Below are 18,670 nucleotides of genomic sequence, written 5' to 3'. Positions count from 1 at the left end.
AACCTTTTACCCTTGAAAACAAAGTATTCACTGCCTCTGATTTATAATAGAGCACCTCTGACAGTTAAGATGATGGAATAGTCAACTCAAGAATCTCTCCATACTGTTCATTTTGGTAATTAATATGACTTGTGCAGAATTGTGAATGGGTTAGCTGGAAGGACAAATAAAATAAACTCAAAAGAGGTTACCTGGTTTAAGTAGAAATGTGATCTAGTCAAAGCATTCTGTGCTTTTTTTACTGCACTGAGAAACACAAACATGACTGGCATATTTCCCCTCTGAACTTGTAAGCCAGTTAACTCCATTTAAACAGATTACCTCAAATCCATAGCCATAGCCTGGCCCAGGTGGCCCTGGGGGCCCAGGTTTCCCAGTTGCCCCATCAGCTCCTGCTTGCCCTTTTGGGCCTGGCAATCCAATATCCCCAGGGTCTCCCTGAGAGAGAAAATAGATTATTTTACATTGCATGATGTAAATCCGTAGTATTAAGATGAAGAAACCTTGTATAACTAGGTTGGAAGGAATCTCTTCCCTGTAGTTACAGTGCAATTTAGCCAATTCATTTGAGACCATTGCCTCCCATTTTTTGCCCAGTTCCATCTTTAAAAAGTAGATATGAAATTGATATTTATAACAACTTTGAACATCTACAAAAGCCATTTGCTTCATCATTGAGCAGTGGTAGCCTGTCCTGTACAGCATTAAGGGACTAAGCATCTTTCCTGGATAGAAGGCAAGGTTCACGTGAAAAATTAAATTGGCTTGAAACACTCTATTAAAAAGATGATGATGATGAGAAAGTAGTAGTATTGGTAGAAGAAGAAATAATAAAGCATGGCTTTGACCTCAACTGACAATGCTGAGCCCATCATTGTAAAAATGAATTTGAAGCCAAAAGCATATGGCAGAAGTACAGAACATTTTGACCTGAGGGCCAAATTCTACTTCAGAGCAGCTCTAAGGGGCCACATTCCAGTGGAAGGCAAAGGGGGTGAGGCCAAAATGCCAGCATAGGTTAGCTTTTTTAAAAAAGCTTACTGCCAGTAACTGAGCCGCAGAAGAGGCATTTTGACCTTTTAAAATGGGGGAAAACAGGCTTCCCTCTCCAGGCTTATACTAAGTAGCAACCATTTTCTGCAGTCTGTTTGAGCTAGAAAAGTTGGTTGGCCCTGCATTATTTTTGTTAGCTCCAAAGAACTTGAGATACTCCTTGCTTGACTGTGGGTTGAACATGAATAACTGGAGCTCTATGCACTGAAATCACATTCAATTTTCAGGGAAGTGTAAAATAATGGTGCAGTGGAAGAAAGCTCTGCATAGATTAAACCAGGAGTGGTTTTGTAAGCAAAATCTTAGCCATGTAATAAATATTTCCAGTGCAGCCAGGGTTTACCAGTAATAACTAGGAAGTTATTAAACGTATTTTGTCAATTACCTTTGGTCCAACTGACCCCTGAATACCTTGGTCACCCTGTAAAATACAATAAAACAGCTATAGAGTAAAGAGGCTTTGGAAGCAGCAAATACTGGTATATGAATGCAAGCAAATGAGGCATAGTGAGTTAATTTTTTTAAAAGATATGTTATAATTGTATACAAAAACACAACAGGCTAACATCTTTCTAAAGATTTTGCCCTGTGGCAAGGTTTTCCCAAAAGAATGCTTCTTTAATCTTAAATTATTTTTGTGGTGCTATTGCTGCAGAATGGAGACTGCAATCACTGAAACCGTGATAGGTAGAGAAAATGTTCTGAAAACATTACCTTTGCCTGTAGCCCTAGACAGAATTCTTCACCCACAGAATAGGAGTAATTGATCATACAGAGGCATGCCAAGAAGAATGGCTCATTCAGATACCCAGCAGATCACCTTTTTTGAGAAGGAATAATTCTGCTGTGCCTCTCTACACTGGCAACATGCCCTTTATCAAGGAAATTCTGAGACCACCAAGGTGTAGTTGGTTAATCCCTACATCTCACTGATCCAGTGAGAAACAAATTTTATACAGATTATAATTATTATACACATACAGTCATGGATTGTAAACAAAACTTCATTATGCCCTTCAGAAAAAAAGTACAGCTCAAACCTTTATATTACATCTTTAAATAATGTAGCAATGTTGTGTGGTTGGTATAGTGCACTACTTATACTTTGAGAAAATTCAGTCTTGCATGTGCCTGGAGAACTCTATCTATAATTTAATCACTCATTAAATATACAGTACAGGGAAGATTATCAGAGACAGAATAGCTGTGTCTTCTTACTGCTGATCTGATTGCTCATGCCCTGCATGAGGAAAATACACTTAGGGAACAGTCTTCTATCTCCCCAAACAGCCCTGGCTGATACTTAGATTTTTAAAATTATTTATATTTGTTCAGAGTAGCTGGTAGAGAATCAGGTTGATGGGCCAAGCTAGGCTGGAGCTGTCAACATCATTTGCTTGCTTAAAAAATAGCTCTGGACAGTGGGGAAAATTTGGCTTGGAACTTGTATGGAGGAAGACAGATTAACACTACACTGTTAGGCAAATTACTCTCTTTTCCCCAAACCTGCTATTAGCCACAGAGAAGAGAAAAACAGGTTTCTTCCATCAAGTTTCCTTTTGTGTAATGGTTTAATCAATGTGCTTGTGTGACAGCTGGGGAACATGTGGCCTTAAATCCCATTATCTTTTACCATTTTTTCTGAGCTCTTGAAGAAAAAGGTGAGGAAGATCCAAATCTCACCCTCCCCAAAATGCTGTTGAGAAAAAGATGAGGAAACAAAAAAAGTGAGGATGAAAATGAGCTGAGAAAAGAATTATTTGAGGCAAGCCTATGTTTTACTCAGTTAGGCTGCTGAGAGTTGATGGGATCTTCAGTTCAAGAACATCTGCACATTTTTTACCCCTGGTTTCTTTATTCATTGATTGATTGGTTTAGATCCCACCTTTCTACAAAAATGTAGCACTTAAAGCAGCTTAGAAAGGCAATTTAAAATAGATCAGAATAATAAAACATGCTATAATAACAGAATAACAATTACAGAATTTAAAAAGCGTTCAAACCATAGGTACTGATGGTATCAGTAATTTAGAAGGATAAGAAAGATGCTAACTGCACCAGCATGGCAGTCTAAATGAAATCTGGAAATCAAAAGCAAAGAATGGTGGGTTGCTAACAAGACCAGAGAATCTGAAACCCCTAAATCTGGAGAGAAAGATAGGAACAATGCACCCTTGAGTTTGTAACTTACTTTTTCACCCTTGGCTCCAGCAACACCAATTGACCCATTTTGTCCAGGATGACCAGGGGGGCCCTGAAAATGACAGCTTCTGTTAAGTGTATATCATTAAAAATTGCTCATAACATCCATTTTTAAGGGGCAACATCCATCTAATTAATATAACCCTTATCATCTGAAAATTCTAATCAAATAGCAACTTCTTAATAGTTACTTGAATGCATCCAAGACAGAACCATCTCTTACAGCTGTAAACACACATGTCAGAACACAGGTCCTGGCAAACAGCTGTAAAGCAGTGGTGGAAGGGATTTTGAGTGAAGATTTAGCACACAAGAAGGGGTGCTGCATCCCTATGTCAACTATGTTGGGTTCCTCATAAGGGGGAAAGACAGGATATAAATGTAGCAATAGTAATATCAAGTGCAATGATTTTTCAGATTTTTCTTGGAAAGTGCCATTTGAGCACATTTCTGTGACAAAAGTAGAATTTCCTTCTTTTCTGAAGCAGGTACAAAAGTACTTGGCAATAAAAAAACAAATTGTCTTCTGTAAATAAAAGTTATATGACAGACATGCCAGAAAGTCTCCTGGGAACTTCTTCCACAAAAACTGGACCTTGAGTGGTGCTGGAGCCTCTGAAATGTCTCACTACTCATAAACAGAATCATGACAATATGAAATACCCTACATTTATCAGAATATTAAATTTGTAAGGGCTTAGTTCTTATAATGTTAGTCAAATTCCAGTCACAAACTCTGCAATCAGACATAATACCTGCAAACTGACAGTTTGAAAAGGCAGTTTTTATCCAAGCATTTCAGTCAAAAAGGAAGCTTTCTCACAGCAGTTTCGCCTGTGTTGGCAAATCTGCTTTTATAATCACTTTGTATGATTCTTAAGCAGGTTTGCACAGAGGTCACTATGATTTATGTGAAGGGATATGTGGATCAGCAGAACTAGAACTTTTTACCTCAAAGCTCTTTCCATATCATGTTCATCCTACACTGTAATCTTTGGGTTTTTTCTGCATATTTGTGTGCATTTTGCATTTTTCCAGACATACGGTTCATTTGTGTGCATTTTTCAAAAGTAGGTATATTTTGGGGGTCCATGAATACATTGCAAATTCAGCAAGGTACAGACTTTGACTGCATATAGTGCTTGAGTCCACAGTAGGGCTTGGGAGGTGCAAAGTGGATAAGTGCTGATCAAAATGAATTTAAATGAATTTCTACAATTCTACTCATGACAAACTTTAGTGAAAGAAAACTTGGGGCAAACCATATATTATACAGCAGCCAAATATAGCATATCCTGACCATCCTCTTGTCAATTACAGAGTACCCTCAGGAGGTGCTTAACCCCACCCCATCAATAACTTTCCTGCAGAAACTCCCAGCCTCCACTGTTTTGGCCCTTGCTAAGACTCATAGATATGACATGGGTTTGGACCACAGGTAGGGTAAAACTGTTTGGGGACAGTACACCTTCTCCCCTGCCCATTAAGATCTTCAAATCCTTTTCAGAAACACTTGGCTTCAGCTTTAGATGGGTAGCTGACCAAGCAGGGGTGGGGGGGGGGGGGGGCTTTGCTGCAGTTTCTCATGCAAATGTGCCTGATGCTGTCATGACTATTTTTTAGTCTGTCACCATGTTCACCCTGTGCTTTTAATACTGCTGTCATCGCTTTACTGATTTGGGATTATGGTCTATTATCTTTTTACATGGTTTTATGTATTACCTTAAAATTGCTTTCTTTAATGTTTGTAAGCTGCCCTGGATGCTGTTTTATGGGAAAGCAGCAGGAAAGACACGCTGTCGGGGTGGAGGGGAGGGGTGTGTGTGTGTTAATCACTCCCACCCCAGCCATCCTTTCAGGCTTTGAGGTGGAAGGGGAGGTGGGGTTCATTTACACACAGCTGCAGTTTCCTTTCTGTATGCCAAAGTCTTAATTTCCCTAACATGTTAATTAGCAGCATGGGAGGAAAGCATGGCCTTTTGTGTCAACCTCAATAGCATTGGCTTATTAGATAAATTAATATGTTTTTTTCAAGCCTATGACTACATTCAAGCCACTAATTTCTTCCTCAGGCAATTCTACAGAATACTGAAATAGCATTTCAGCAATGAAATAAAAGGAATATTAAAAATGGGGGAAATGCCCCCCAGGAAATAGACTCTTTAACCTGTGGCCTTTAAGTGCATTTCAGTAGAAGTGAGTACCATTGCAATAAATTGGAAGTAAATCCAAGTACATTACATAGCACTTGAAAAGCATTCTCTCATAAGGCAAGGCATCATCTCATCCCAACTGGCCAAGTGTATCCTAGGAATAACAGATTTTGCCTGCTGTAACTTCTGAATTTTACAGGATACTGATAAAGCAGGATACAGAACCCAAGCAGTGTGTGCTCCAACCCCAGGAAGTGATGTGGAGAAGCAGCTGTGAGCTCCACCAATCCTGAAGGTAGGACCTGCAACCATCACTGTACCACTCCTACTTAAGATTAAAAAGAAGGGTGTGTGGCAGCGCACTTCACCTGGGGAGCAGTCATTTCCCTGAAGGCATCATAGCCTCACATTCTAGAGACACTGGCCTACTGGAAGTTAGTATATTTCAGTTCACTTCCCATTTCCTGGTCTTAAGAGAGAGGCCACTCTCCAAATGACTCTGAATGTCTCTGCAGAAACCCAGAGCAGCTTGTCCTCCCAGTGCCACACTAGGTCATTCCTCCTGGGAAGCAGGGAAAAGTAAGAGTTACATTTTGCTGTGCTGTCTCTTATTTACAAGAGATGAGCAGGGCTTTCATGTCGCTATGACAGTTTGGAGGGCTGTCATTCATAGGGTCACCAAAAGTTGGAGAAGACTTGCTGGCACATAACAGCAAATGCTGTCTCATGAGCCTTGCTGCTAAACAGCACACATATATAAAATAAAAACTTACACGAGGGCCTGGATTCCCAGATGCTCCATCTTTCCCATTTGATCCCGGCAACCCAGGGACTCCTGCATTTGAATCTGGTGCTGGCATTCCTGGAGGTCCAGGTGAACCAGGAGGGCCTGGTGGGCCAGGTGCACCCTATACAAATTAGAGATACTGTTATACAACTTTGCAGCTGTCACACCAAAAATGGATTCATTGGATGGTCCCCAAAAGCCAATATCTATCAGCCTCAAACTCACACTGCACATTATGGGGATAATAATACCACTGTAGGATGGCCAGGTGTCCTATTTTACTAAGGACCATCCTTTATTTGAAGAACTATCAGAAGACAGTCCTCGGTTTGAAAATGTTTTCTATTTGAAGGTGCTTTAGTTTGAATCTAGATTAAGGAGGCATATGAGGAGCCATAAGAAGGGAGAGCTTGGACCTCAGAACAGTAAGTGCCTGGACAGCAGACTGAGCAGCAGGCGGACACATTAGCAGCTCATAGTCTCCCCATGATGCCAAGATACATTGCATTGCTATATAAATTATAGTAATCTGTTCTAAATTTGCATTTGTCCATATAAATTAGCACATGCAAATTATATGCCCTTTCATGTTCTCTTCTCTGGTGATGCATAAGTTACCACCCTAAATACTTACCCATTGTAAGAGGTTCCTAGAATAGCACATATGAAACACTTTGATTTTAAAAATGCAATAAATGATAATAAGAAAAATACATAGTAAACTTTCCATGTTGGCAAAATGCATGTGATCAAGCTTTCAAGGGATGGACTCTCCAAAGAGCTGTGAATATCTCTAGGGAAGTACACAACCACTGATGATGTGTCACAGCATATCATATAGTTCTCTAGAGGTGTTCATAACTTTTCGTTAGAGATATTCATATGGGGTTTATAGCAGTCCACACGTTATTTTATATTATTGAGGACTACCTGTACTATCAGAGAATGGGGTGGCTAGATGGAGTCACTGACGTAGTCGGTGTGAGCATAAGTGGACTCTTGGGGATGGTGGAGGACAGGAAGGCCTGGAGGAATGTTGTCCATGGGGTAGTGATGGGTTGGACGTGACTTCACAACTAACAACAACAACCTGTACTATAACTACCTTTCCCCTGCCCCCACCCCTTGTCCCTCCCTCCCTCCCTCCCTCCCTCCCATGAACTCCCTTGTGCCAAAAAGTGACTCAGTTGTAAAAATAACAGAAATCTCAAGTCAAGTCATTCACTTGTTGCTCCCAAGTCAAGTACATGAATATCTCTAGAGAACTACACAACATGTCATCAGTGGCCCTAGAGATATTCACAGCTTTTTGTTCCCTATCATTGGCTGAAATGTACCCAAGCCAGTGTGCTTCAGGGCAGGTGTAAGGCCTCAAGGATGGAGCAGAACCACAACAAAACAGCTTCTGGGAGTGGCAGGAGCAGAGGTACCCAGTTTTCCCTACTTATCTGTTGTTGTTTTATTGTTTTGATTAATAACTTGCCAATCCATGAGTTAACATTAAGCCTAACATTAACTAATGGAGATAGACCAGGGGCTAGAGAGTCAGGCTTTAATTATGCTGCTGGGAGTGGGGGGTTATCACTGGAGCCACTTTTTTGAAGTAGTCCTCAAGAGTTGTTTGTACAGCACATGCTAAAAGGGAGCTAGATCAGTATTAGCAGGCTCATACTACAGATGATGAAATGATGATGAAATGGCAGTAGAGCAAGAAAGAGAGAACCAGAACCTGTCTGAGTAAAATTTGGCAGGCTTGATCCTATCCTATTCTAGCTATAGAATTAGGTGGTCTGCAAATATTACTTAATTCTATAGACAGCAAGCAAGCAAGTTCTGCTTATTTTGTTTTAGGTCTGGTTGTGTTTGGAACTGTGGAATTTTATTATTCTTATGGTTTATTTTACATTAGCAGAGCAACTCAGAAATATATTCAGAAAATGAACGAACAAGAACCAACAACATAAAGTACTTTAAAGTGCTCAAATTGATTCATATTCATGCTCCTGATATAATCTATGGAAGAATGATATCTTATAGCTAGCTTAACTCTATAAGACACTGATTTGAAAAAATATTCTTCTTTGAAAGAAAACTATATATATTGTGTTTGAATATATTTGAAAGAAAACTTTTAATAACTATTTTTCTCTTTTTTACATTACTGTATACCTACAGACATGCATATCAGATTCACTCTCTCTAGTACCTGTAGTTACTTTATTATTACTGTATTATCATCATAATTACAATGCTGTATTATATTTAAGATGCTTCAGTGACTATGGAAGTGTTTCTCAAGTGTTTTATAATGCATAGAAGGTAAAACATATACATATACTAAGACAAACATTTGCCTTATGCATGTGATCCAACTTACATACAAATTTGACAAGAAATGGAACTTGTTCATAACCCAGGGACTACCTGTATAGGGGGAAGGCTTCAGCAATTTTTGGCACACTTTGCTCTCCATGGCTGGCTGGAAGCACAACAGTGCTTCTCCTGTCTGCTGCCTCTGATTCTGTTCCCTAGTACCAGATTGGAGGCCAGTCAAGTAAAGAAAATCGTTTTTCTAAATTGCAATCTTGATCAATTCGAATAACAGCACAGCTTTGTTTAAATAAATCATGCTTGAAGTAAAAGATCTCAATGTTTCACTGAGAGAAGTGCAAATGGAACACCGGGGCGGGGTCACAACTCTCCCATTCCTCCACACCCCACCACCACCTTCCTTTTTTCCTGTTAAAGTTGGCTCTTAAAACTTGAGAAGAGACTTGACTAGAAAACTTCTTGCAATGACTTGAGACTCAACTTGGACTTGAAAGTAAAGACTTGAGACTTGACTCAAGACTTGGAGTAAAGAACTTGAACACATCATTGCACAAAACTGCTACTATAATGAGTAGGGAAAGCTACTTTGGGTTAGCAAAGAGATGTAAAGTCTGTGGAATATAGACAATTCCACCCCACTCATTCCCTCCATTTAAGAAGGTTTGTTTGAACTTGCTACAAAGATTTGACTTGTAGGCAAAACAGTCAATAACCCTGGAAATGGTCACACCAGGGCATAATCTAATAGCATTCTGTGATCATAGAAGTTTTCAGAGAAAGGAGAGGTACAATCATTCTAGAATTCAGGGACAAAGAGAATTTCCCTGATTGAAATTCCAGGTGATACTTGTTCATTCTGGGCATGAAAGTAAGCTGTGTATTGTGAGGGAAGTCAATGCCTTTTTTCCTTAAATCTCATTTTCTTACATACAACTCATATGATGCTAATGTCCAGCAACATCTATCAACTAACATGTTAATTACCAACTACAGGTCTTCCAGAATTTCAAATCCAGGGCCTTTCCAACACTACAAAATGGAGAATGAAGTGACTTTTTCCCCAATTTTCCCCTTCCTTAAATTGTCTTAAAGCACAGGAGCCCTCAAAAGTTGGTAACACTATGTAAGAATTTTCATGACTACACTTTTGATAGAATGGGCTGTAAGACAATGCCCAGACTATTAAGGAATGTCCCATGCAGTCCTATAACCAAGGATCTTACATCCCACAAATCCCCAAAGAAATGGGCACAGGATTGCAGTTCTTCCTTCTGAAGATATCTACTGACTCTATGGTGTTTCAGAAAAAGCAACATTTAGATTCCACCAACATAACTTTCAGTCTTTCACAACTTCAGATGCACAGTATAATTTGAAAAGTGGAATTTATCTACAAAAATCTGTACCAACTTACCCTGGGAAGTTCTATATCTCTGCCAAAGTCACCAGATCCAGAGCCTTCTATTTCTACTCTTCTCTGAAATGAATAATATTAATTTTAAAAGCTAGTTAGTGGGAGATGAAACAACTCCTCCCCAAGAACTTAGAACAATGGCCTAACCACTCCCTGCCTTGCTTTACCTTCAGGCAATCCCTTTGCTGTGTATCTGACATCTGGTTACCCAATCATGGGACTTGCTAGTAGCCTTATTTCTTCTTACCTTTGTTGATCTCTTACCCAGCTCTCTCTGTTCAATTTGCTACCTATGTATATGCTCATTTCTGTTTCTTTCATCACTATCACATCTATTTCCCCTCCTCATCTTCTCATGTCCACATCTACTCATGTCTCTCTTGCCCCTTTCTTTCGTACATTCTCTCCCTCAAGTATTTGCTGTTTGTTGCAAAGCTTCAATATAAGATTGAAAAGACAAGCAAATAGAGGAGCTGTTCTTAAGAGACACTGAAACTCACAAATCCTCTTGATGAAGCAGGTGGTCCAGGAGGCCCTGGAAGTCCAGGAGGGCCAGGCAATCCAACACCAGTATCTCCCTAGAAGAAGAGTAAATATGATGACATTTTGAGGTTCTGAATGTGGTTTCTGCAAATACTACCCATTTATTCGTACACTCTGCTTTCTATTCTTTAACCAAGTACTGATCCATAAGAGATTTTTTCATCTTATCTCATGTGATTGCAAAGTTTGCTCAGAAATCTTTAGTGAAGAACTTGGTCAAAAGCCTTTTGAAAAGTTCATGTCACAAAGACCGGGAGATTGCAGCCTTGAACAACAGCCCTGCACTATCTCAGCAAGGGTGGAAGTGCTAGCTTTACCACCTTGCCAGCCCTCTCTCCCACCTGGCATAGCCTGTTCCCAAGCCCGCTTGCCACCTCATAAGCCTTTCTCTCCTGGCTGATCTTGGGGATGGGTAGACTGAGGCGCTGCCGAGACTAGCTCCAGGGCCCCACTCCTGCAAAGAGGCTTGCTTACTGTGGACTCGATGGACAACTTGCCTACACCTGGCCTGAGCTGCAGCAGGACTCTTTCTGCCAGACTGACATAAGGTGGTGATGCTGCTTCAGGGGGAGCACAAGGGTAACCCCCCCCCACCTCAATAGTGTTATTCTCTGTGCCAGTGGGGGCAGAGGAGAGAGTGTTGCCTTGGTCTGTAGGAATTCAATCTCTCTCCAGGGTTCCCTCTCCATCTGACTCCTAATCTGGAGTGTTTGCATCTTGTGATGGGCGGGTCAGACAGGATGATTTTTCCCCTTTGCAGGGTGGGAGCCACATTACAGTGGTCTGTACCCAGAGGCTGATGGATCCAGATGATTTCCAGAGGACTCTGGGGAATTTTCCAGCTGATATGGCTGGTGGACCTGTCAAGTCTCTGGTTGATCTCTGGAATACAGATTACCCAGGTGGTTGACATGATCACTCTGGAGTATCTGGAAGATCACTCTCTGTAGTAGAGCTTGTATGGCTCTGTGGTATACCCCAGCACTAAGAGTGATGGAACGATTGAGTGCAGATGGAGGAAAACTCCTAGTGAATAGTAATGTTTGAGCTTACATTTGAATATATTTGGAGTCAGTGAGAGCATCAAAGAAGCAGTACCTGACTGCTTCCATTCAATCTTCCATTTGCTGCCCAGAGAAGCTCTCCAGGATTGCCCAAGGTCTATTACTTGTTGGTCCTAAGGACAACCCTAAGTGTAACCTCTGTTGGTTACACTGGCTGCCAATTGAAGTCTGGGCCTAATTTAAGATGCTGGTGATGACCTATAAAGCCCTAAACAGCTTGGGTCCTGGATACCTGAAGGAGTGCCGCCTTCCCTATCTGCCCTCCTGCCCCTTGAGATCGGAGGCGGAGGTCCTTCTTTGGGAGCCCTCCTTGAAGGAGATTAGAAGGGGTGACTACCCAGCAGAGGGCCTTCTCTGTGGTGGTGCCCTGACTATGGAATATGCTCCCCAGAGAGGTTTACTTGGTGCCGATGTTATATTCTTTTTGGTGTCAGGAGAAATACGTTATTTTCCCATCATTTGAATGTTTAATTGATTTTAACTGGGATTTTATTATATCAAACTGTAGGATGCTGTGGTGTTTTGTTTTGTTCCATTCATTTTTATTGTAAACCATCCTGATACACTAGTGGTGGACAGGTTCGAAAAGCTTTTAATAAATAACAATACATACATCTAGGAGCCATCTTGAAGCCTGCTCAGCACTTCCAGGACAAAACCTCTTGTATTCACCAGGGCATTCAAGTAGATTCTGGAGCCTGCTAGTTGTTAAACAGGTCTGAATATGTTTCTTCTTTTTTCATTTTCTTTTAAAAAGACCCTGAGGGTATGGAATGGGCTTCCCCAGGAGGTGGTGTCGAGGCCTCTTCGGTGAGGGTGTTCAAGGATAGGCTAGACATGCACATGGTGGGCATGTCATGAGTGGAGCCGGCTGGAGCCGGGGGTCAGACAAGATGGCCCGGGAGGCCCCTTCTGACTCGCTCTATTTCTATGTTTCTATGTTATTGTATTATACATTTTAACTGGTTTAATATGTGGTTTTAAAATTTGTATTTTTAATGATGTTTTAATATGTCTTAATACAATCTATCTTTTTTAATGTGCTTTGCAGACCACCTGGAGTACTTTGGTTGTTGGGCAGTATAGAAATTAAATAAATAAATAATGCCCAAGTTCAATTCAACTTGCTTGTCCTTATTTTCAAAACCCAAAATGGCTTGAGATATAAATACATGCATGCCGGTATCCATGTCACCTGCTTATTCTTTCAGCATTTTTCCCAAGGCCCTTCTCCGGCTATCATCAGAGATATGAAGGATCAACTACAAAGGAAGGGACTTTCTCTGTAGTGATGCATTGGTGAACCTATTTTGGGGATGGAGCTAAGCACGCTAGATTGCTCCTGGGAAGCTTGAAAGAATCCCTGCAATGGATGAGGAGCCACAGTTACATAGGAGTCACCAACTTCCCCTATTACCAGCAATCCATGGGATAATCTCTTTCCCATCCATTTCATTGCACACCCCTTAATTGCCCATTTCCTTCTTATCTGGCTACCTTGTCCTTGCTTGCCTATCTGTCTCCCACACCTACACCTTCTTTCCTATATTTTAAGCTCCTTCCCTGTCCCCTCTCCCTTTTCCTTGAACTCTTTCTGTCACCTGTTTTTCTTGCCCCCCTTTTCCACATTCTTTTTCTCCCTGCACCTTTTTGCATATCTCTATCTTTCATGCTTGTTTGTCTGTCTCCCACTCAAACATTTTATCTCCTTTCTCTCCCCACCTTCCTCCGCATCTCTGTCACATAGACAGTTTGTGGAAAGATTTCAACTCCACAAGTATAATGCTGTTTGTTCGTGGATATGTTTAAAACCACCTTACACCTTTCACTCAGTGTCAAGCACCAGATGCAGCTCACATAAAATTAGGAACAGAAGAAACTGGAGACAACAACATTAAAACAGTGCACTTACTTTGTGTCCTTAAAAAAAAAAAAAAACGTGTAGTGACATCCTAGCTAATTATTCTGAAGGATACTTGTGGGAATGTTAGATAATGTTGATGCTTGGCATTTGTTTTTGCATAAATATTCTGTCTGTCAATAATATTGATATTTCCAGATAGACACACACACAAATACTCTGAGAAAAAAGAAAATGACAGACAATTAGATCTAGGCTTACTGGAATAAGCATGTCTCTGGATGATATTGGAAGGCCTAGATGGAGGGGGTTAGACAAATCTCTTTGAACAGGGTGCTCCACGACCTGAAGGAGGAAGTTCCACAACGCATAGTACTGACAGTGATGCAAGATGCAGAAGGGCCTCTCTTGGCTCTTTTAGAGGATTATACTGGAGAAACAATCCACTAGGTATCCTGATACCAGGCAATTTAAGGCTTTCAGAGTCTTGACCAAGCAGTCAAGTGTCAAGCAATCAGTGCAGCTAGTATACTAGTGGAGTCACATGCTCCAAACAGTGGTTCACTTTGCTGTACTTTAATAGATATAAACACACATTTTGTTAAGATCTCTCTTTACCTATTATGGTTTTGTTTTAAGCATGGTGGAATGTCAATTAGCTAATTAACTAATATTGCTGGAATGAACAATAAGCTATAGTAAGAAGTCCCTAAAGCTTGTTGCTTCTGGCCCTGAAAATGTGCACTGATCAGGAAATGATTCTCAGGAACAGGGCAAAATAAAAAGATAGATCACGTGCCTTCACCCAGATGGACAAAGCATACACAAACATAGTAGCCTACCAGAGGAGGGAGAAATCTTCAGTCACTGTTTTATACTATGTTTTGATCAGGGAGGCTAAGGAGGCTATCAGTTCTCCTCATTAACTTCCCTGAATGCCCAGGTTCTCCACACTAAGGCCTTGATCAAAGACCCATCTGGGTACATGGCAAAAATCTTCTTTCTGTGAAATTTGACTGAGATGTAGGAGCACATTCCCATCCACTGAATTCTGCTTTTGTCATGCCACTACAAGCATGTTCCAGCATGTTCACATCATTGCCATGTAAATGTGGCTTCCCAGCACTTAATATGTAGGATTGGCCTACATGCAAGGAGCATGCCTTGTAGACAGAAGCACTATCCTGTGTGAAGTCACCTTCATTCTCAAAAAGTATTAATTAGTATGGCCATCATTGTAATGACAGCTGATGCATTTATTTCTTGTAGATTAAAACAGCACCCACCTTTTCTCCTTTAGGACCAGGTTCTCCTTTTAATCCGGGTTCTCCTGGTAAGCCTGAAGTTCCTGGTTTACCCTAAAAGGGAAGGCATACTACTGTTCTTCCAACAGTTAAAGACTACTTTATCTAAGCCATGAATAGCTGAAAGGAAGCTAGTTTCCAGTAAGGAAGCAGAACCCCCTATAAAGCAGGAATACAGTGCCTCCAGTCTACAGGCTTGATTAAGGGCCTCCCAGTCCTAGATGCTGAGGTCCATCCATAGCGTGCTATCCGTCAGAGCAAGGCACCCTGATCAGGCAATGGAGAAAGAAAATGGCTTTCTTTCTCTGGAGCTGAATACCTGCTTTCTCCATGCATGAGAAAGTGGCCTCAGGTACAGAGAAAAGGGCAATATCTGACCATTTCTGTATGCACAGAATTGCATGCAAGCCATGGTTGTGGTCAGCTCACTTTCTTTACTCTGTACCTGGAAAAAAATACACAGAGAATTAAAGAGAGCAAGGCAGCTGTGAAGGAAGATGCCCAGAGTCCTTTACCAGATCATTCTCTGTGAGTATCATTTGAAAATGCATAGCTGTGTGCATGAATAAATGTGGTTCACATGTATGAAATGGGATTGTAATGCCCCTGACATGTTTCCAGTGTGCCAATGTGGCCTTTGAGGCAACAAGTTTCCATGTCTAGTATAAAGGATACATCTAGGAAGATAATACTGAGAAATACAAGACAATGGGTTCAACTAGGCCTTGGGGGTGGGGGGGGGCATGCCCACTACTTGCACCTTTTCAGTGCATTTGGGCATGTTGAATGAGTTTTGTAAATGCTTCAATACATGTTGACATCGAGGCTCATCATGTCAAAAAAGTAGTTTGAACTGAGACTTTAAACACTGCCAAACCATACACATTCAGAGGACCTCCTCTTCTATAGACTTACATCCACTGTCAGAAATGCTGCTTTACCTTGACTTCAGCACATACATGTGGCAATGTTAAATAGAGTCAGTGTGGAATAGTGGTTAGAGTGTTGAACTCAGATGGAAGAGATCCAGGTTCTAGTCCCCACTCAGCCACAAAAAACACTAGGTGACTTTAGGCCAGTCACTTATTCTCAGCCTATCCTACCTCACAGGGTTATTGTGAGGATAAAATGGGAAGGAGGAGGATTATGGAAGCCCCCATGGGCTCCTTGCAGGAAACAAGGTAAGATATGCATGTAAAAAAATGAATAAATTCCAGGGCCTTGTTCTAATTCAAACAACTCCCCCACCCCTATGCTGCCGAGCATTTTGATAGCAATATACATGAGAAGGAAACTTACTGGTGACCCATCTTTGCCAGGAGTGCCCTGAAACAAAAAACAACCTTTAGAAAAGCAAATAGCCCCTAGGAAGAGTGCAATAAGAGTGCAACACCAGACAACATCTTATGCTGTGATGGAATAATTAAAAAAATAAGGTGTGTCACAACAGCACTATACATTGTTTTATGTCTTTTTTGTTAGGGTGGTGGAGGCTCTGTTTTGAGCTTAAAATATAATCTTGGGCTACATGAACCAAATTCTAAGGGTTCCTAAAGTTTTGGTGAGGTATCTGTACAAGATGGACCTGCTCCAAATTCCCAAGAATTCTGAAGCAGGTAATAAAATGCCCTTTAAATATTCTAAAGCAGCAACCTAAATTAACACTAGAATTTCTTCCTGAAACAGTTGAAATTGGCCCACCTGTCATTTAAGGTTTTCTCAGAACAAATGAGCACCCAATTCCAAATGACAGCTTTGCATTGTATTAAACCCTGGTCATCCACCAGTGGAATAGTTTCCTGCTGCGTCTCCTCCATGAACTCTCCCATTCTAGTCTAGAGAGTTGAGAAACACCTACCTGAGTAGAAGTAGAGGATGGAGGATCTTGGAGGAAGAAAAGCAAGGGGAAATCCACTCTTAGAGCATTCAGTTTAAGGCTTAGATACTGATGCACAGCAGGGTACATTTTATAGCTTACACATGCCAGGAATACAGGTCTAAAGTGCTGCTTTGATTATAATTTGCTAAACATGCCCAAGACAAGCCCAGTGTTTACTACATGAGAGAAGGCAATCTGTGTTATTTTACAGCAGGTTGAAGGGCTTCAGGAGAGGAAACTGTTGCATAGAAAACTTTAAGAAAATCCCCCATGGGCGTACCTCTAGACTTCCATTTATTTGCTTATATCAGAAGCTAGAAAAGCAATGAAGAAGCAAGCAAGATTTGGCTTACAGAAGAGAACACATCTCTCTTGTGTAGTTTCATAAATAATCTCTCTGCTTTGGTCATCTTCCATATCCTCCTACCACAGTAAATCACTGATGGTTGCTGGTACATCCAATAATTCTTCTTGTCTCTTCCAATATTTCTATCTATTTCATGATCTTATTATACAATGCTATGAAAAAAACTGCTCTGAAAGTTTGTCTTTTCATTTTTAAATACTTTCAACTAGATCTTTTCTTTGGCTAGTACGCCCTTACTCTTGTGTTTATGGGTTGGCATTGCCACTGTAGAATATGTCCAAACTGCTTAGCTGTCTTGTTTCTGCATCTACTGTCAGTGATCTGGGAATTCTCACCATCTTCTACATTTAGCTCCTTAAGAATATTTGTGTCTCCAAGATTTCCACTGGTTGACATTTTGCTAATGATAACCAAAGCCTGTTCATATGATGCTTCACTTAGTCAAGCGTGAGAGCAGACCAGCTTGTGCACATGCATACCCCTTTGCCAAACACAGAGTGATATGTGCAAACTGGATGTTTTATGTTTATCTGTTATGTGTTGTCTCCTTGACCTTATTATGCTGTTCCTGTTTTAAAATTGATGGCTGGAGAGTAGGTTTTGGAGATTTAGTCTGGAAATAAATGCAAGCCTTGCATATCTAGCTCACAAACTTTTTTGCATGACACAGATCTTTCCAAGGTCACCATTTTCAAAATATTTGATGCACATGCAGCAATTTGGGATGAACTGCATTCATATATAATAGCTGTGCCAATGCTGGCAGACTACAATTACAAAGCTTATTAAATGGGCTGAATGATTTAACAATTCCCCATTCTGCCTCTTTTGCCTTTCTCTGTGGGTTATTGCTATTCCAACAAAACAGAATAGAGACTTTTTTCTAACAGCTCTCTGTCTTTGGCTTGTAGAAAGTGGTGGTGATGGGGAAGAAACAGAGCTTTTGTAGCAAGGAGGGAAATAGAACTGAGGCACAGGATGGAAGATGGAGAAGGAACAGAAAGTTAGTCACCTTACATGAGGAAGCAATATTTTGGCACCTGTGAATAAATCTTACAGTATCATACTGTGCTTAGTACCATTTCACTTCTAGTTTTCCCTCAGCCCTGTTTACTCAGTGCCATTTAATCTGATTGTCTGTGGCAACTCACATGATGTTTCCATCACAGCCATTATTTCTGATTAGGTGACCTCACAAAGGCACCAAAACACCACCATATGGGTTGTCAGAGCCAATAGGATTCAGTGACATTGTAAGGAAATGAAAGCAAGGGCAAAGATGGAAGAGGTAGCAAGCAAGGTGAAGAAAGGGATGTCAAATAACACCAGAACAATGCAAATGTACAGAAAGGTACTTTTTTGACAGCATGGCTGTATCTAATGATGCTACTCCTAATGCAAATATCAACATGAGAGAATATTTAGCACAGTCCTACGTAGTAAGCTTGCAAGACTCACAGGTTTTCCATCCAGTCCAGCCTTCCCAGGAAGTCCAGGTGGCCCTATAGTTCCAGGTTGTGCTTCTTCCATCCTAGTTTTTTGTGGTGGCCCTGGTGGTCCTTCCTCTCCCTTTTGACCCTTTTCACCCTTTCGGTCCTTAAGGTAAAATATGCACAGTTAAGGAGATCATTCTAAGCATATCTGCTTAGAATCAGAACTAAATGCCAACAGAATCAAAGCGAGTTATAATTCTGAATAAACATGGTTAGGAT

General features: G+C 40.8%; 1 protein-coding gene across 2 annotated transcripts in view; it reads right to left on the bottom strand.

The window, feature by feature from the left end:
- Positions 1-18,670, bottom strand: part of COL15A1 (collagen type XV alpha 1 chain) — a 222,073-nt gene that overhangs the window by 109,368 nt on the left and 94,035 nt on the right. For both annotated transcript variants that reach the window (XM_044452802.1, XM_044452793.1), the window contains exons 8-16: positions 18,417-18,554; positions 16,012-16,038; positions 14,695-14,766; positions 10,441-10,518; positions 9,941-10,003; positions 6,182-6,316; positions 3,245-3,307; positions 1,439-1,474; positions 322-438 (exon numbers count right to left, since the gene is read on the bottom strand). In XM_044452802.1, the coding sequence (XP_044308737.1) occupies positions 322-438; positions 1,439-1,474; positions 3,245-3,307; positions 6,182-6,316; positions 9,941-10,003; positions 10,441-10,518; positions 14,695-14,766; positions 16,012-16,038; positions 18,417-18,554 (729 nt within the window). The remainder of the gene's footprint in view (positions 1-321; positions 439-1,438; positions 1,475-3,244; positions 3,308-6,181; positions 6,317-9,940; positions 10,004-10,440; positions 10,519-14,694; positions 14,767-16,011; positions 16,039-18,416; positions 18,555-18,670) is intronic.

This window comes from Varanus komodoensis, unplaced genomic scaffold, assembly GCF_004798865.1.
Source record: "Varanus komodoensis strain SLA01 unplaced genomic scaffold, ASM479886v1 scaffold10, whole genome shotgun sequence".
In the NCBI taxonomy this organism is placed as follows: domain Eukaryota; kingdom Metazoa; phylum Chordata; class Lepidosauria; order Squamata; family Varanidae; genus Varanus; species Varanus komodoensis.
The sequence above is the reverse complement of the archived record's forward strand: the minus strand, read 5'-3'. Positions and strand labels throughout refer to the sequence as shown.